Below are 21,494 nucleotides of genomic sequence, written 5' to 3'. Positions count from 1 at the left end.
ATTCGATATAAGAGTAGGCCGTAGTGCCGCTGTCCGGGCAAAATTTCCCTCATAGCACACTGTATGGCGTATGCCCGTCTTCATTAGCCACTCCATTTCATTTCATTTCATTTCCTGGTTGTACGTGAAAAAGAATAGGGTCGCCTGTCCAACCTCGTGGGTTTTCTCCGGGTCCCCCGATTTCTCCCCACTGCTAAAGACCCAAACACGTAAGCGAATTGTTGAAATAAAATTGAACCATGTGTTAGTCCCGAAATGACCTAGTTTGTGTCGAGTGGACGTTAAACTCCATTTCTCTCTCTCTTTATACGGTTAGGGTTTGGTTTTGTAACAAGGGGAAATAACTCAGTGGTCTATAATTGTATGCGTTATAGAGTTGTCTCCATTAAATCAAAATAACCACACCGAATAGTCAGACAGACAATACGTGCACAATACTGGGCAATTTGTTGATCTTTGTAAGAAAAGTTAAATAATTGTTGGGGTGTTTATGGAGACTGGAAACAGTAAATATTGTTTATTGAATATTATGAATAATGTTATAAAGCATAATGTTAACAAATACAATCTATACATTATTGTTTTTAAAATAATGACATAAAAGTACAAAAATCAGATACAATTTTCTAAAACGTATCTCGCTCGGTACAACAATCTTGGTAAAACCTCCCAATCATGCAAAGTATCATTTGCGCTGAATTGCTAATGAATAAAATCTGCACTGAGACCCACCTGATAAATCTGCTGAACGACGAAAGAAACTGACATATATTACTAAGCCAATATGATCAATATAATAAGTAAAAAAAATAATAAGTATATATTTAAGCAGTATAAATGTATGGTTAGTAGGCAAACAAGACATTTATAGATTTGATTCGGATGTCCATAAATATATTACGGCTTAAAAATAAACTCGTTATCATCTTTAATAATATAATAACAATGTAAAAAATACTATTAAGTCATTCAGATTTATATTGGAAGATAATATTATAGTGACTTATAGTAACATAGCAATAGTACTAAATACTAAACAAACGGTCAAGTTCTTAATCCAGATAATATATCACTTAAACATATTTTACTCTTTTAAATATCAATAAATATATTTTAATCTTAACATGACTATAAAGTTCTTAATCCAGATAAAATATGATTATATATAATATAAAATACTAACTTAATCCAAATGAAATATAATTATACATGATGTATCAACTTAATCCAGACATACTATGTATAATATAAAGTACCATATAATATAAGGTAACAAATTAATCCAGATATAACACAACGATATATAATATAAAGTACCATATATAATATAAGGTAACAACTTAATCCAGGTATAATACAACTATAATATAACTACATATAATATAAGAAAACAACTTAATCCAGATATAATATAACTATGTATAATATAAAAAAACAACTTAATCCTGATATAATATAACTATATATAATATAAGAAAACAACTTAATCCAGATATAATATAACTATATATAATATAAAAAACAACTTAATCCAGATATAATATAACTATATATAATATAAGAAAACAACTTAATCCAGATATAATATAACTATATATAATATAAGAAAACAACTTAATCCGGATATAAGGTAACAAAAATTGGAAATAAATCGACTGTTTCCTATCTATATTTGAATTGATCACGCGAAACCTATACATAATATAAGAGAAACGAGAAAAATAAAAAAGCCGTACATTCACTTGTTTTTATTCATTCTATACTTAATAAAAACATGGTAATGCACTGATTTTTTCGTTTCCTCTTATCTATTGAAAGTCAATTATTTGTTTGAATTATGAGACATATAACAACTTTTTGTCCCCAAAGGATTTACCAGTGAGCAGAAATTATCTCTCGTTACTTCAGTCAGTAAATACAATTTTGCGTCACTTCCGTTTCTTCAAATCTTCGTTACACATCTATTGTAGCAATGATCTCTGTGTTAAAATTGTATTTGGAACGCGTTTAACCAGTTCTATCACATATGTGATAATGGCTGACACTAATATTGTCCTTTAAATATATGTTGCCGCGTATAAACTGAGTGATCTGATGATGTATTTGGACTCAAAACATATTCAAACTGAATAATCTATCAAAAATTTTGCTTCACATGCTTCTCAAAACATTGATTTCGCGAGGGAATACCCCTGCTATAAAAATCAATTAAAAGAAGTCATGATTATGTTACGTGACTTAGCTGACGCACTACCTAGCAACGGGTGCGAAGTCGGAGGAAAATTCATTGCATACGCAAGACGATGTTGTCTTTAATCGCTATCCATAAATCTCGAAGCCTAAGTAAATTCTCTGATTATCTACTGCCCACGTCTTTTCACATGGTTTTTATCTCAGAAAGTGTTATACATTTAACTCTTCTTCAAGTAAAAAAAAAACATATATACATTAGGCGCTCAATCTTCGCGTGCTACCTTTGACATGACGCCAACAGACATTTCTAATCGTCGGACTGCCAATTAGGGAAACCATTACATTTTTGTCCTGTATGCGTTCCATGGGTGTTTTAAGGAGTGGATCCAGTATTTTTCTAGTAAGATTGGGTATTTTTACTTTCATATATACCAAAATTGCCATACATTTATTGGACATAACCACCCGATAAATACTTTTCTGGGGAAGTATCTTTAATACATCATCGCACTCAAATTGTAGAGATCGTGTTACTTTACAACTGATATTCTGATTTCTTATCTGACAGCCTTGTCTACTAGAGATGTAAATGTGAATTAAAAGAATTTTGAACGAATGAAATATAAATCAAATGTTTATCTTTATACCATGTTTTTAAGTATCTTTTATATAAAATATACAGTATACTAATTGGGTTTGTTACAATGTATATAAAATAAACATTATACTAATTGGGTTTTTTAGAATGTATAGATGTATATACATTTTGTGTATCATCTGATGTGTGATCTACTGTATCATACATATTTCTCGTATTGTCTTCTGTATTAAACGACTGGTTTTCATATTCTACACTACGTGTATTAGTTGGAATATTTGGATATCCAGTGGTAAATGTATCATCTATAGTAGAACTAGCTGGGTTTAAATCAGGAACAATTTCTTCGTTTCGTTGACTCGATTGGCGTCTGAAATATATTCGGACGAATTACTCTTTTATAGTGAAGAAAACTAATATATAACAATAAAATATAAGTTGCCAGACCAAGATACATACGTCCACCGCCAGCTAAATTCACTGAACAACATATACGCTACATAACGCATTAAAGGACAATATTGGTGCCAGTCATTATCACATATGTGATAGAACATATGTGCTACGATAGATCAGTAATCAATGTTTCAACAAAAGGAAGTGGCGAACGCAAAAGAAAAACACGAGTTATCCCTTTATATAACTGAATGAAGTGACGGGTGATAACAGATACATGGGCGAATTTCTGCTCACTAATAATTCCTTCGAAGACCAAAAGTTGTTGTATGGGACAGTGTCCTTTAAACGTTCTACATTTCAGATCATAATAGAAGCCTGTAGAGTGCTAACTGTATGGTGTCCTTAAGATCAAGACTACGTTGTCCACATGATCACTCTAGGGTCTGGGAAATCTGGAGGGTATATAGATATACACGACACCCGAGACTGCACGTGTGAGTGCATCTAAGAGAATAAAATCATCAACGCACGTGGTTGTTTGTTGGTCATTTAGAATTATAGATATGTATTACACTAACACGACTTATTAACAAAGAGCAATGATTCTCGAAAATCGTGGACTATCCATAGGGTTCTCCAGTAACAACAAACCCTACAAAAGGGATATCTCTGGAGGGAATTATTAAGGAACATTGAAAAACAATATTGGTTTCAATGAGATATACAACCCACTATCAGTTTCAAAAACCTATATGAATTATTACGGGCACTAGTATGCTAAAATCTGACCTAAGGAAGGACGGGCGTAAGGCTTCAAAACAATGGGGCATAGCTCAGGAAGTTACCCATCAAATGCCAATATTATAATTCCTCCTATCAATGGGTAGAAACAGTTACTACGGATATAACTCTATAAGTTATGATCGGATATTATTGATAAACAATTGGGTTCGTCATGTTAAACGACTAAACGATCTACTTAAACATACATTATGCAAGAGCTAAATCTGTCAGTTGAAGGTCTTTCTTTAAGCCTTAAATCCTATTTAACTTATTAATTAGACATTAATTAATTTATCCAGACCATAATCAACTATCGATGGCATCGCTAGCTTGCGATGTTTAGTGGATTAGAACTCGGTCTGCTGCTTCTGATTAAATCAAAAAATGGATAATCGAGACTATATATTTTATCTTATCGATTTTAGCCCTGATGATCGAGGCTAGGCTCAAAATTCAATCGATAAATTCTCGGTTCATGGTGGATCAATTTGACTGAAATTTTCAGCAAATTCCGTTTTTAACTATTATAGTTAGAACTACCAGTTCTTTGTGTAATCTCTCATAATGTATCTTTAAATCTTAGATTGGTTAATTAGTACAGCATAAAGTTTCAACTTTATACTTTCAAGACATGGGATCAGTCTCTAGTTATAAGTTATCATTTAGAAAAAGGTAAAAAAAAACAAAACAAAAAAAAACCAACAACAAAGGGGTTCTATCATTTCAATATATAAAACAGTCTGAGATATATTACCTTTTCATGTAGAAATTGTATGACAGGAAGACCGCTACCGTACCAATTATACCACCCAGAGCACCACTTACAACATATACCACAACAGGTAAAAGTTCTATTAAAGACAATATTACAGGTGTTATACTTATACGAAATTTATCCACCAGATATCAGGGATGATTTTGGTGAAAATGAAGAGTTGGATTTGGATTGGGTTTATTTGGCGTTTTTTTCGATTATTGATGGGACAAAAACTCACATAATTTTCGTTTCGAAAAGCGGAAGTCATTTTACTTTAGCGTAACATTACCTATCATTGCCCTTACATGTGGACCTACATATAGACAGATAAACAACTCAACAAATCTAACATAACCATAACTACCTGATTCACAGTATGTTAACACAAGACACCTATTTGTTATCAGCCATCGATGTTATTACCACCCACATCTGTACTGAATGTATGCCATAGTTCTAGTTAAAATACTGATGTAACGTCAACCCTTCGTGTTACCGTGCTATTATTTAAAAGATGTGCGGACAAGGTGCGAAATGTACATTATTTTATACTAGATGAAATATTTGACGCTCGTGACGACATTGTTCCTGACATTGCGTAATTGACGTCCTTTTGTAGTAATTATACAAACAGTTTATTTTTTACAAACGATTCCCCATCATTCAAAATATAAGTTGGCCTAAATGAATTCGATAGATTGCCTAAAGTGCTGATTTATTTTATGTGGTTGTATTAGAGTTGGAATAATATTTTGCAATAATTTCCTTAATATAAATTTTAGAATTAGTTGTTTAATATAATCCATTTTAGCTTTTCCGCGATTGGCAATTAAGGTCTAATAAAATGATGAATGATTTGAGATCAGGGAATAAAGTTAAATTATGTAAACTTGCCTGTTGTACCAGATACATATCCATTTATACAATTTCCTGTCATCTGATCACATTTACCAACAGTTGTACCTACTACTGGTTTACAATTAGTATTACATAGTTTATTACACGACGGTCCCCATCTTCCATCATTACATTCAGTACAAGAGCTAGCTTCATCCTGATTACAAACAGCACAATCAGTAGTACAGTCGATATCACACCTGTCTCCAGTTTTACCTTTAATACAAGACGTACATTTACTATCAGTTTTATCACATCCACCATAACATCCTGTACTACAATCCATATCACACTCATCACCATATCTTCCAGTAATACAGTTGGTACATTTACCAAAACCCCTATCACATCCACCATCACATCCGGTACTACAGTTCTTATCACACCTATCACCATATCTTCCTATAATACAATTAGTACATCTACCATCTCTGTCACATCCACCGTCGCATCCTGTATTGCAGTTCTTACCACATGTATGTCCATATCTTCCAGTAATACAATTAGTACATCTACCATTAGATTTAGAACATTGATTGTTTACACAACCATCATTACAGTTCTGTTGACATTTTTTACCATAAAAACCTGTTTTACAGCCTCCATTACAATCACCAGTATCAGGATTACATGTGTTATTATAACATGTATTACAAGGTTGACATGTACAACTTGATATACTGTAGTATCCAGTATTGCATTGTGCTGGAATATAGATAATATATCATTATAGCATGTATTACTGTACTATCCAGTATTAGATTACGCTAGATTAGCTGGATGATATACAGTACTAAATCTGTAATAAACAGTAATTTATTGCTATGTGCTATATTTGATATGCTGTAGTATCCTGTATTATAGCATGTTCCTGATGTAATGTCTGAGAGTTTTACAAAATCTAGTCGTCCATTGATTAGTCTAAAATCCTCGAAATATTAGGTACGTTATCTTCCTTTACTACAGACACGTGATACAAACACATATATGAATACATTCATTTACAGTCGTTCAAATTTTTTTTTACCGGAAAGATTTGTACTAAGATGTGAAGTGGGTCATAGCATATTGATAGCAGAAAAGCTGAAAAGTTCAAGCAACTTTGACTTCAACGAACCCGTCAGTTGGAAAACGCAGAACTTGGAATTCGCGATGGTATTTTCTATCGAGGATTCAAAAAGATTAGCTGCTGGGTCAATGACTAATCGAAATTAGTGTCGAAAAATGCAGAGTATTACGTGAGGCCTTCGATATGATGTACGGAGTTAACGCGAGATCAAGCCTGCTATTGAAGATGGCATTATGTAGTACATATACAATACAAAAATAAGACGACCATGTCACGCATAGAGCCATCTATATCCCTATCTAACCCACTCTCCAACCCACATTTAATCGTTCCAACACCGAGTCGTCTAAAACTACAGTACAATAAGGCATGCCAATGCGTGAATGTAGTGAATCAGTCCTTCACGTTTAAGGGGAGCTTTCGCTCCTGCTCCTCTCGACGCACGTCGGCTTTCCTTCGAAGGAGTCATTAAAGATTCCTGAAAATTAGCTAAATCGCTATCCTAAATATTGAGATAAATAAACTACTTTCAGTTTTTGTTTACTTTTAAACTGCATATATTCAAAATATCAGGAGCTATTTATGGCTTCCGCACAATTTTATAAACATGAAGGACTGAGTGAATGCATTAGATAATAACTTCAAAGATACATTATATTAGATAAAAAGCTGGCAGTTCTGATTATAATAGTTAAAAACTAGATAATGTAAAGTGAATTTGCTGAAATTGTCAAATTGATCCACTCTGAACAGAGCATTTAGCTATTGAATCTTGGGCATAGCCTCAATCATCATTACTAAAGTTGGTACGATAAAAACACAGTCTCGATTATCCATTTCTTAATATAATCATGAATGAGCGTTGAGAAGCAGATCGGATCCTAATCCAGTAAATATCGCAGACTAGCGATGATATCGAGAGTTGATTATGGTTTGGATAAGTTAATTAATGTCTAATTAATAATTTAGATAACATTTCAGGTCTAAAGAAAGACCCGCAATAGGCAGATTTAGCTCTTGCATAATGCATGTATGTGACAAAGTGATTTATACTTTTCATCAAATTGCTCGATCATTTAGGTGCATATAACTTTATGAACTCTGCCAGATTTGATAATATATGATATTGACGTTTCACCTCTGTATAAACTTCTGTTAAGGCAAGGACTGCCTACGGTCTTGTTAAACATCTAATTAATTCAATATGTCCTTTACCAGCTACACATGATCTGTGTATAACACTCGGCAGAACTTCAAAGAGAATGTAGTAGTGGTCAGTGTATCATACTATGACCTGACAATGACATCCAAGAAAATAAAGACACTATAATTTGATAAATAAACAATACCATATTTTATGATGATCACTCTTGTTCATGTTCCCTAATTGTTGAACGCTATATAAGCAGGCGTTTACTGACAGTAAGTGAGACTTGGAATAGAGCTCATCCCGAATTATGTCTATTTCATGTTCTTAATAAAGGTATTATCAATAAAGCTGATCTTCTGTTATTTGTAGTGTTACATGTATAAGTATGTTTAAGTAATATACTTTATGGTCGAACAATTTATTTTTTTAGTTTATCATTTCTTACCGGAATATATCAAAACTTCACATAAAGTAAGTGATTGACTTGAAACAGAGACATATACAGTTCTACCAGAAAATGCTTTATATGAACGTTGATTACATCCAGTTACATTATAAACAGACTGTGTTGATGTTGTATCTTTATAACATGATGTAGCTGATTGAAATCCTGTTTGATTACATGTACCACTATAACTAATCTTAATCTCAAATCCCTGTAATCTCTCTTCAACTAGAAAATATAACATTATAGACGAGTTACTGGATTTAATCTTACAATCTGCATTACTTGAAATAAAATCATGAACCTACGATACACGTTTGTTATTTTTACTTTAGTTTAATGGTATTGGTGTTCGTGGTATTTTCTATATCTTATTTCTGACTGATAATCATTTCAAAAAGTATCAAATGATTTTAGATATAACATGACGGATACTTTCAGTAACTTGATTTTAATAAATTGAGATATATACATAGTTTTTCGTCAACTCTAAAATTGTCATTCTTTAACTATACACTTGTTATTTCCTTATTTCAATTCCTGTATACAAATATGTGCATTTTGCAAACTGAAAATCTCTTATAATTCCTACGAATTTCCATTTTCCAGGTAACGCCACAAGTAATGGTTTTACCAAATTTCAGTAAAATCCATACAGTAAATCAATGGTATTTTGTCCATAATGTCTATCATTTATTAACAACCATGAAAGGAGTATAGACACAAAAGAGGCCGCTCGATGCGGGACCTGATATGTGTTTTATAAAAACACTAAATTTATCCATAGCAGAAGAAATAACTTACATCTATTTCTGTTGTATATTGTCATGCTGTTAATATTATAAATCCCTTGTAGATCAACACACCACCAAATAGGTTTATCATCCTGTGTATGTGAACAGTGACCATTCTCACAGTGATTATCAATATTACGATCTACAGCATTTCTTGAATGTGAATAATTAAATGGAAGCCGTGAATCGTTATAAGTTGAACTCTGGTTGGTTGGTCTTCTAGTAGCGATACTTGTAACTATAAATTCAATACAATTCTGAATCAATGTGCAAACTGCTTGTTTTCAATCCTAATGTAGAACAAAAATAATACTAAAACGGGATTCATTACACTGTAGATTATCTATGTTTATTTCCGAACCATGTACCAAAGACAGTCGTATTCTGGAATTTGTTATGGAATGTATTTTGAAAATATTTTTCAGTCATCCAACAATAAGGATTCTACGATTAAGGTTATTTTTATGACTATTATTACAATTTCTAATTCAGCTTAACCTAATATTTTCTATCTTGTCTGATGTTTCAAAATTTCATACAAAAAAATACAAATAATACCTGTGCAAACACCACATGACCTCATACAGTTCTGTCTATAAATCTCATCTCTAGGATATACAGTATTACCACATGATTGACAGTTGGTGTTGTCTGTATTTCTACATACTTCTAATGCTATAATACAGGGATGTTAACAAACAAAATATTTCACTGTAAAAATTGTACTAAATCTGTTGGAAATGCAAATGCATCTAGCTGCATGATAAAGGTGTTTTTTTGAAATGATTGCAAAGAATAACATCGATGCATGGATTGTGGGTTCGATCCCAGGCTTGTACGTGAAAAGGAGTATAGTGCCTATCCAAAACCGTGAATTAAAACATTCCATGTGTTCTTCCCAAAATGACCTAGTTGGTGTTGAGTGGACGTTAAACATTTTTTTTTCTCTCTTTTTGTACACAAGAAGACGAATAAGAGGATGGGAAGACTGTAATAGTATTTCCATCTGTTCTAAGCTAGGTGAAAAATATTTTATTATATAAATACTATAACATGTTAATGATTACTACTTACCTAAACTAGGATCAATAAATATTAAAATATTATAACATGTTAATGATTACTACTTACCTAAACTATATAAATACTATGATAAGTTAATGATTACTACTTACCTAAACTATATAAGTACTATGACAAGTTAATGATTACTACTTACCTAAACCGGAATATAATAAAGTTGATATAAATAATGTTGACAGCTGATTGACTTCCATACTGTACCGCACTCTACAACCCTAAGATAATTAGAAAGATTTCATTAGCTTGTGAAGGGAATAGGGGCAACAATTTTTAATGGGTTATGGTTTGTGCTGATGATTGTTGTCACGGGAGGATGTGTGATAATATTGCTAGAATTTTTGCTCTTGAAATAAGATGGCTTTATATTTCAATAATTAATATCTTTGGCAAGTTAGTAATTTCAGACATATTCACATATATAGTGTGTACTAAATCAACTTAGTCTGTAATTGACAGTTGACACATAAAAAGAGCTATTTATCGAAAACATATGTCAATTATTTACCACCAGAGTTACACGTGAGTGGAATTATTCTAATTGCATCATTTGATTTAAAGTAACCAATCATATCGTTAATTGCACAGGTTCAGGGCCATGAACAGGCTTCCTGTGCATGATAAACGTGGTTGCTATATAAGATATCTATTTGAACTTTGTAAGACAGGCTTCTATTAGGTTCCAGGGAGCTTACATCTGAGTTCCTAGACATCCGCGAGGCTGGCTAGGGTAGAGAAATGGTTTTAGCTAGTATTGTTATCTATTATGCTTGTATACCTGTATTCAGCTATATATATATATATAAAATGTAGAAGCAAACTGTCGCATTGTTATTCCTGGTAAGACAAACGTCTTAAGAAACTGTAAGAAGTAAATACACAACGTGAAGCAGAAGTAAAGACAGCTAGAGACAAATTCTAGACGATCACAAGGCTACAGAAATATGTAGTAAGAAAAAATGCATGGGTCGTATGTAGGATGTGGCGACCGGTTTTAGTACTGTGTCCGCTCTCCACGTCAGACAGAAGACCTATGGTGTTACATATTCGATTTGGTGCACGTGACTACGAGATCGAGTATCCTGGAAGAAGGTTAGAAGAAAAGAGAGTATGCACCACACGTTGGATGTGGGGAGTTCTCCCGGCATATTTCCCACATCTAACCAGCGACTGCATAGCACTGCATACTCTTACAGATGAAACAGCTGGGAGAAGCCGTCTGTGTGCAGTTATATGTCCTTTCATTTTGGAGCTTGAATCATGTTGGATAAAGAGTAAAACAAAAATGAACCATGTAAAGGAAAGTTTAAATTCAAGATGGCGTCGACGATGGTCACCATTCCATATAACTCAACATAACACTCCTGCCTTTTATGTCAGATGGCAATTTCGGTTCTATAACTAGGTTTCAGGGGCCAATTGCGTGTACACAATTGTGGAGTCCACCATGGTCACCAAATATTCACCAAATTATATAAACTGTCTTATCATGTCACACAGACAGTTTTAAGCAATGCATAGTTAATTAGGGTCAATGAATCCATTAAAACAACTCGCCATGGAAATACGCCCTTACACGGCTTTGTTTCAGACAGATGATTTCCTGGAAGGAAAACTTGGATGTTAGCCAAATTGATTAGGAAATCTTATCTGTCGTGTTCACAAGCATGAAAAAAATCACTTAAAATCTTTAGTCTCTACCGCGATCCCAAGGTTTTTGGAAAAGGGATCTTTGATGCATAGTAGTATCTCCCTTGTAGGTCTATACCATACATTACATATGAACTATCGTGGATACCACATGCTGTATTGTGGTATTATGGGTACCAAGGTAAGGCAACTGACTCCCCCAATAAGCAATCGTGTGGACGAACCGTATTGCTGGTCTCGGTCTTAACACATAAAAATTAAATTACAATATCTTGCGCTGAAGACATTGTACCATCCGCCATGTCAACCTGGCATCTTGGATTCCGCATTTCAAAAGTCATCCAAATTATCTAATCGGTATTATACGTACTGACAATTTACAATAATATTCACCAGGTGTCATTTATTCAAGGAATTAGAATTTAGAAGGGATTGTTCAATAAACAATCTGGAACATGCTTATCGATATCGTAGCTCAAATAATTAGCAATTTTCTTTGGAACTATTTAAGAAACATTATTGATATTGTGTTCTTACCGGGAAAAGATGGGCTTCTGATATCCAATATTTAAGACTAAATAAACATTTTACCATCGGTAAACGAATCGTGTACTATAATGCGTTTCATTGTCAATTTTAACAAGAGACAAGAAAGACGGAGACTAGAGATTCCAATAGACTGGAATAACCAGACGCTTGAGATTGGTATTCGACTGCGACTTCTGGCGTATTTTGTCGAACATAACTGATTTGAAATTAGAGTAAGAACGGAAACGATAGAATGTAAATCAGTTCATATATTAAAACGTTAAGTAAGTTTTAGATGCCATAATAGTTCACAATGAATATATTGAAAATTTCATTCAAATTATTCTGTGCGAAGTTACCATTGTTTGTAGTTTTGACAAGATGTGTGCATTGATTGTTTATTTTCGTAATGACTGTGTTGGTTATTCGAGACTTAGCCTCACTTCTCCATTTCTCCATTTTGGATTAATTTATTAAATGACCTGATCGTTCTAATCTACTTAAACTCTGAGTCATCCGATATCACCGAGAGTCGATTATGATCTTGCCACGTTAAGGCCTGCAATAGGCAAATTTAGCTCTTGAATAATGCCTTTTTAAGTAAAGATTCCTTGGTGAAGCTTTGCTCTTAAAAAAGAGAAAATCTGTCTACACAATCTTATTACACATTATTTAAGATATATCAAAACGGTTTGAATTAATATATGTCTGGTATTTTACGGTTTTATGTATTTCTGGGGTGTGTTTAGATAAAAGATGAAGTTTGAGAATAGTGTGATGGCCAGTATACAATTTACCAACACTGGTAATAGATATTCATAACATATATTAAGAACGCGTCCGCGAGAGGACAATACAAAAATTGAGTAAAAAACCCCAACATAACCCTGAGGGTCAGCAATTTTCATCCAAACTTTGTTTACGAGGGCCTTTACCCGATACAGGTCATGCGATTCAGTGAAAGTAATTGCTAGAAGACAATTTCCGGTATAACTGGAATTGTTGATTTGGGTCAAAATGTGCCATATTTCGACCATTTTTTTTTTTAACCCAAATTTGAAAACGCTCCTATTTGAAATGTTGTGGGGGGGGTTGGATGGCCGAATGGTTAGCACGCGCGCGCTGTATCATACGGCCTGTCATTGAGTCAACTGGCGGGATTTCAATTCCCCGGTTGTACGTGACAAGGAGTAGGGTTGCCTGTCCAACCTCGTGGGTTTTCTCCGGGTCCTCCGGTTTCCTCCCACTGCTAAAGTCCCCTATGCGCAAGCGAATTATTGAAATAAAATTGAACCATATGCTAGTCCCGAAATGACTTAGTTTGTGTCGAGTGGACGTTAAACCCCATTTCTCTCTCTCTTGAAATGTTGTGACCCTAAACTTTCGACATTGGTCTGGTATGCAGTCGTTTGGGAATGAATGGTTAGTGTGGAATTTTCTGTAAGTTATCTTAAAGTGGTCATTTCACACAAGTTGAAAAATATATCATCCTAAAGCGTGTGTAGCTGCTTCTTGGCTGATCAGCCATAGAATTCCTTGGTGTGTTTATGAAGGGCATTCGTCAAAGTATAATGTATGTCAGAACGCCACTAAAACCACTAGTGTGCTTCAATATTCTGAAAATGTGCAAAAATCAGTATTTTCCATGGGATTCTCTTTTTTTTTATTGATATCCGGCGACTATCTTCAAGAGCTCGAATGACCATCGATTATCAACATATAGTACTATATTTTGTTATTTGAGCGTTCCTCTTGTCAAATATGTTAATTTAGTTTTAAAAAAAATAAAGTTTTTTTTTATACAAATTCGGACGCTCACGATCATCGTTGGGAAGGGGTGTAATTTTGCAGAATCAGACAACGATTATTACACCACTGACAGTGATAATTACGCTTCCTACTTGGATCTGCGTCTCGATTTTGACAATTGCCATAAACTGAGTGTTAAATTGTACGATAAACGTGATGACTTTGACTTTCCGATTGTTAACTTTCCCTTTATTAGTAGTAACATTCCAATATCATCAGCTTATGGAGTGTTTGTGTCTCAGCTAATTCGTTACTCGAGAGCTTGTTCCTTTTATTCTGATTTTTTAAGTAGATCGAGGCATTTGTCATCTAAGCTTCAACTACAAGGATACTTGCGCACTAAACTTATTAAAACCTTTAAAAAGTTTTATGGCCGTCATATTGATTTGATTGTAAATATAACGTGTCTCTCCCGGCTATTATTCTAGATATATTTAATTGACACGTATACTATTACTATCTCCCTGATAATGTCTACTACATCGTTAACACAGTTCATCGCGTGCATTTTGCATACCGATAGTTCATTGGCCAATCACGCTATTTTACCGACATTTCGCCTAATAGTTTGGATGCAGCTATGGCGGGTGTGGCACCAGGCAGGGTAAGCTTACTCTTCCGGACACCTGTTACCACTGTTTGTCGTGTATTTTGTACACGGTGAGCAGTCTATTTGCTGATTACACTATTTTGCCTGATTACACTATTTAGCCTATACCGTTTGTTTTGGGAACACAACCTGTGTAGGCTGTCATTGATAGTCCATTGGCCAATCACGCTATTTTACCGAGATTTCGCCTAATAGTTTGGATGCAGCTATGGCGGGTGTGGCGCCAGGCAGGGTAAGTTTACTCTTCCGGACACCTGTTACCACTGTTTGTCGTGTATTTTGTACACGAGGAGCAGTCCATTTGCTGATTACACTATTTTGCTTTAATACACTATTTTGCCTATAACGTTTTTTAGGACTTCGAATTCTGTCTTATGGTTTGGATTGTTCGTACTTGGTTTTATTTTATTATTCTCATTTGTATTTAGTAGTTATGTAGCTGGGAAGTGTAAAAATGTACTTAGATTCTGACCTGCCTTCTTATGTTATTATAAGTTTTAGGACCTTATTGTTTTATGCTGTTTTAGCCTATATTATATATGTAACTTTCTCCTTCGGGAGATTTCAATATGGAGTGTATGTTGTCTCCAATGTTTTTCAAAACCTGTCGATTAAAACTTGTAAATGTTCATGTACACTGAACGGCTCCTAAATACATATGGGGATATTTCTAAAACATTTTTGACAAAATAACCTATTTTGCACGAGGAAAGTTCAAGCAACCAAACATTGAAGAAAAGGTGATAATCAGCGACCATTTAAAGATAGTCGACAGTTGAACAATGCCATACTTAACATCTCTATATGTGTACATATGCAATTCAAATATTCCATCCATTGTTAATTTAAAAGATTTGATCAATTTTGGCGTGAGTAGTCATGCTGATCATTTGATTATGGCTCAATGCCACTGGATCATTTACCCCCCCCCCCCCCCACCCTCGTCCTTAAAACCTATTACATGAGCAAACATGTATGCACCTCAGAAACACTCCCAAGTCCCTCAAACCACGGCTAACATAACAACTTATGATCTTGGGCTTAGCTGATATGCTTTTCTCGCGGTTCGGTTGTCCGATTCTCCACGGAGTATTTTCAGTCACGAGAACGTACCGGAGATGCTGCTGCGAACCCCCCGCGGCTATTGACAACGAAGTGATATTTTACTCTGGAGCTGAAATATGTTTCATTACATTACTAGACCATATTCATATAATATTTATTCTGTATCAATGTCATTGTCCCTAAATTAAGCGAACGGTGGTCTAACACGTGAGATGTAGATCGTAAGGTCATAGAGTTAGGTTGCGTAGTTTCCATTACAAGCTGGCAGGTAACACGTTCTAGTGTTATCTGTTCAACCTTATGGATTCTCTCTATTCAAATAAAACTACTGTCAAAATCATCCTTGATGACGACTGAATGGAATATATGAATTTTGTACAGATGTCCAAATATATGTTCGTCCCCAAATGACCTAGTGTGTGTCCAGTGGACGTTTAACCATAGGCGTACGGGCTCGATGAATGTTAGGGGGCAGAACCTGAAATGCCCGAAAATATTCCGGGTTATAGACGACGGTGCCGGTCGTCTGCGAGAGATGACGGAGCAGGGCTTACCGTATAGGCCCCCAATCCGCAATGTAACTGTTGTAACACCGCACTGGTTTGCACGAATAAAATGAATAGTCATCCCTTTTATGCTCCTTAACGCCGTCACATGTGTAACAAAAAAAAAAGATTTTTGAGTAACGTCCTTGTTGAATAAGTATACCAGTACTAATATAAAGAAAACGGTGTTAAAATTGTATAATATGTATGTATAAATCAAGGATAAATAAATTCATTATTTACATGTTTGGATTATAACGTGACTTTTAAATATTTTAATAACCAGAAGTCTTTTATGAAGGGTGTTTCACGTTTCACCGATGGCCTCTTATCAAGATAAATCTAGAAATATCAGATAAATTTATACATAGATGCTAACGTGATGCATAAGCGTATTAGCTCGATGAATGTTTGAAAATTTAACTGCCGCAAACGCGTTTTCCGGCTATTCTAGAACGTGATTATAGCAACTTGAAAGTGGTCCATAATAGTCTCTGTTTGGTGACTTACCCGAATAACAAATCCCCAACAACCATTCAATCATCGCGTAGTATGAGGGACTCAGCTCCCCGAAAAAAATTGAAAATTTAACCGCCGCATATGCGTTTTTTCTGCTTTTCTAGCTCGCGAATTGAGCAACTTCAAAGTGTTCAATCGGGTTGCAACCGAAATCCCACCCTATACCGACCTGAATTCCAACCACCCATTCGTGGTATTCAATTAAAAGAAATGTACAATTGGTGTTTTATTATATTTCGGGAACTTTATTTTGCCAAATAGATGAAATAATAATTATTGTTGTCACTATACCCGTCTGCCCAAAATGTCAGATCTCCCTGTCGAGTCTAAATCATGCTTAATTTTGTAAAGATGTCCACATATTCTTCATCTGGGGTATTGATAAACGGAACATTTTATTCCAAATTTTGGTATTTTTAATTCATTTCGCTTGTTTTTATTATGTCAATGTCTGTCAGTTTTATTTTTCAGTTTGTTAGAAAGAATGCTGTTAGTTGTGGGTAACATTCAACTGTGGTTCTAGACCCTGTCAAGAACAAGCTATAGCCACTCAAGCTTTGGTTTTCATTAAATTCAATTTTCAGAGATAGTTGAGTTTGTGGCCATAACCAAGATATCATTAGGAGTAGAAACTTAAAACTCTGTATGTAGGCGGATCCTGTGTTGTCTTACTAGTGCCCAAAACGCTGTCTGTTCAATTCAAGTATTGTCCGAATAACAGATCATCCAAATTTAGTGCCAAAATAGCCCAATTTTTTTAAAGTACTTTTCTATTTAAAAAAAAATTTCCAATTTGCCAGACTGCTATCAACTGAATGAATCTAATATTTTGTGAGCATGTATCGCAATGAAAAAATTTGATCCAATTCCCCGACCCAAGGATTATCAGCCTCTGCAATATTAAATATATCACCCCATGTCAATATTAAATATAGATATTAATCATATAACTTACCATTGCTTGCAGCAGTTATCTATATCAATATTCAGTAATAATATTTGTCGAACTAAAACATAATATCTGTACTGGTCTGAAGCTCTTCTAAAATAAATCGAAGTCTGTATCTGAACTAACACACATCTGTGCAGGATGAAAGTCTGCATCTAAACTAAAACACACCTGTGCAGGATGAAAATTTGTATTTGAAATAACACCACCTTTGCAGGATGAAAGTCTGTATCTAAACTAACACACACCTGTGCAGGATGAAAGTCTGTATCTAAACTAATACGCACCTGTGAAGGATGAAAGTCTGTATCTAAACTAACACACACCTGTGCAGGATGAAAGTCTGTATCTAAACTAACACACACCTGTGCAGGATGAAAGTCTGTATCTAAACTAACACACACCTGTGAAGGATGAAAGTCTGTTTCTGAACTAACACACACCTGTGAAGGATGAAAGTCTGTATCTAAACTAACACACACCTGTGCAGGATGAAAGTCGGTGTCTGAACTAACGCACACCTGTGTAGGATGAAATCTGTATTTGGAAGGACAACTGTTTATAAAACATGTATTTGTAAGAAGGAAAATTATTATAATTACATGTTATTATATCGTGAAATATAATAGTGCCATCAAATGTTCTGTTGTACACTTCAGTGAACATGAATAATGTATTTTGAAATAGAGCCGTTGATTATAATAGGGTGTATAGATGGTAAATTCCCTTTTAAAATTCTTAGTCACAGATATTTTCAAAAATCTGATTAAAATACAGATCTATATTTCGCTTCGATGAAGATCTGTCCAGTTGTAGTGGGTGGTCGCGTCAGCAGTCATACGAACGGATTTTGGCCCCATGACATTAGACATTTAATTAACCAACCAACGTTGATGTTGCTAGTAGGATATCCACAGTTCCGTGCATCGCCCTCCACGAACTCGCTGCAACAGATCGTGTCATTGGCTAATCCCTCACATCAGCCGGAACATGGGTTATATAAGAACTGTTCTACTCCGCATGTGCTATGAGGTTAATGCTTCCAGAAACAGTCGCACAACGACCTACTTTTATATCGAATTTCTAATGCCAAGTGTTATTTTATTTGCACACTAATGTGTACACGGTACCTCGGTTTTCATTTCATACGAATGTTTATACGTTGTCGTTTTCCTTCCCCAATACGAAATCAACTATGTTATGTACTAATATAGTATCTGGTCTTTAACTTTTGGGCTGCGGTGGTTGGCCGTTTAGTGGTTTAACTGTGTATGGTGAAACCATAAGGTCTATTGAGACAAGTGGCGTTGTTTCGATTCCCCGCTTGTACATGAAAATGGGTTTCTCCAAGTTTTCCTGGTTTCCCTCCACTGCTAAAGACCCCTTGCGCTCAAGTGAATTATTGAAATCAAATTGAACTGTGTTCGTCACGAAATTACCTAGTTTGTGCCGAATCGACGTTAAACCCTCTCCTCCCCTCTGTCTTTAACTTAAAGATAACACACGTTCCTTCTTCCGTGAACTGACAATAGAGAGATGGGTAATTTTAAAAAATCATAAAATGATTTATTGGTAATACCATGTGCGTTTTTATCTGTAATCTGTGGGTCAGCCTACATGAAATTATCCCTTGTATGTATTTGACAACAGCGCTGATCGGTCTGGAGTCATTCATTACCCAGTGTGATTAAATGATTCGTTGCTACGTCTAATTAAACATGCATTATGCAAGAGCTACACCTACCTATTAATGGTCTTTCTTTAGGCCTGAAATGTTATATAAACTATTAATTAGACATTAATTAACTCATCTAGACCATACTCAACTCTCGATGACATCTTATGTGTGTCGGATTTTCACTGGATTTGTATTCGATCTGATGTTCAACGCTCATTGATGATTAAATACAAAAATGGATAATCGAGGCTATGTCTTTCATCGTGCCGACTTAATAATGATCGAGGCTAGACCGAAAATTCAATTGCTCATATATCGGTACAGAGTGGAGCAATTTGACTGAAATTTGCTGCATATTCCCTTTGCATTATTTAGTTTTTAACTATTATAGTGAGAACTGCCAACGCTTTATCTAATCTTCCATAATGCCCCTTTGGAATACTTGTAACAACGCTTTGTGTTCCACAAAATTGACATGGATTACAGTAGTGTAACCCTTAGATCATGTGTTTCCAATATCCGGGTCGCGATCCGGTCGCGAAGCTTTTTTCGTGGGGTCGTAGCGAACTACTCTGAAACGTTTGAAAAAATGCTATACTTTCACAAAAAGTTAAAAATCTTTGACCTATACACCTCTTTGCACATTACTAATCGTCTTTCCTCTCTCGCGCCCACTAATAGTTTCCTCGGTCTCCCATTACAACATTTTGATCAGGAAAGTGAAACCAGTTTTAGGGGATTCCCCACTCTATCAATATCGGGATGAGGATGTTGATGTAAGAGGAAGATGACATATGATGCTGATCCACACTCTGGACATGTGCCAGAGGACCACCGCTTGTATTATTCATTTTACGTTTTCTATAAAATAATAGATGTTAATCATACAACTTAGCTAAAACACGTCCGTGAAGGTCAAATGTTCTTCTACAATAATTCAAACCCTTGATTTGTAATAAAGAAGTAGATTATAGTTTACAGCCATACCTTTAGAAAAAAGTATTTATTGTGTGGCACACTTCTGTCCAGAAAAGACAACGAAGCTTTGTTTTTAAAAATCATAGCTATATATAACGATAAATCACCACCATTGATTTGTTTTTATTACAGATGACAATATTTCATATGATCCCTTTAATGACAGGCTGCGATGATCAAAATAAATATAGCAGTGCGACTACATTTCTTTTCAATTGTCGAACCGAAACCCATTTACAAAAAAACAAAACAAACAACGACATAGCAACGGAACTTACGTTAAACAACAATTTTATGATGGTAGACATGGCTGTTACAGTATATTATGAACTCATGGTGCAAGCTGTAATAAATTCATATCCAAATTCTTCAAAGCATTCAGAAACAACTACACATTCAACTAAGCCTCAAGATTTCAAAGCGAATTTAATTGTAAAGATAACTTCTTGCAACGGATTGGACTCGTAGAGTGCCCAGAACAAATTATGGATAATATACGTCGACGTTATAAAAATAATGAACGATGTCATGGTGTAATTATTACTCTGAATTGTTTCCCAACTATAAATATCTCAAGGATACCTAGATAATTAGCCCACGTCCGATGGGGGGGGGGGCGCACACATGTTTATGATTAGAGTGGAGTGAGACCAAATTGGTGGTAAAATATCGCATGTTTGTTTGTTCCACGATATTGTGTGGTAAATTTAAAACATACTCTGTCCGAGCATGTCCCAGGGACATGCGCCTCTCGGTCATGAGCCTGTCGTCAGAGGGTGACAGGATAACATGAACTACAGAATCTGTAAGTGGTATGGAATGCATTTATGTAGAAATTATAAAAATCAGTTCATCAATTATATCTAATATAAACTGTAGGCCACAAACAGCAATGCATAAAAATTCTTTCAAAGACTACAAACAGAGTTGGCTACATATTAATATGTGATGGTGACGGTTGTGGTGGTAGTGGTGATTAGGGTGAAGATGGTGATTGA

General features: G+C 34.8%; 1 protein-coding gene across 5 annotated transcripts; it reads right to left on the bottom strand.

Annotated features, from left to right (window-relative positions):
* Nucleotides 1-504: 504 nt before the first annotated feature.
* Nucleotides 505-18,215, bottom strand: LOC126818108 (multiple epidermal growth factor-like domains protein 10). Of its 5 annotated transcripts, none has more exons than XM_056100548.1 (8): nt 17,847-18,215; nt 10,305-10,383; nt 9,644-9,760; nt 9,096-9,323; nt 8,292-8,519; nt 5,625-6,332; nt 4,728-4,824; nt 505-3,161 (listed from the first exon to the last, which is right to left on the bottom strand). In XM_056100548.1, the coding sequence occupies exons 1-8, from the start codon at nt 17,847-17,849 to the stop codon at nt 2,921-2,923; spliced, it is 1,701 nt and encodes a 566-aa protein (XP_055956523.1). In that variant the 5' UTR covers nt 17,850-18,215; the 3' UTR covers nt 505-2,920. The 5 variants fall into 5 exon arrangements, with proteins under 5 accessions (XP_055956523.1, XP_055956526.1, XP_055956525.1 ...); XM_056100551.1 differs by lacking the exon at nt 17,847-18,215 and adding an exon at nt 7,835-7,990 and having other exon boundaries at nt 10,305-13,019; XM_056100550.1 differs by lacking the exon at nt 17,847-18,215 and having other exon boundaries at nt 9,096-9,375; nt 10,305-13,019.
* Between the last annotated feature and the right edge of the window lie 3,279 nt (nt 18,216-21,494).

The sequence above is a fragment of the Patella vulgata genome, chromosome 4 (genome assembly GCF_932274485.2).
Source record: "Patella vulgata chromosome 4, xgPatVulg1.2, whole genome shotgun sequence".
Taxonomy (NCBI): Eukaryota; Metazoa; Mollusca; class Gastropoda; family Patellidae; genus Patella; species Patella vulgata.
Note: the sequence above shows the minus strand (reverse complement) of the source record. Positions and strands in the feature narration are given on the sequence as shown.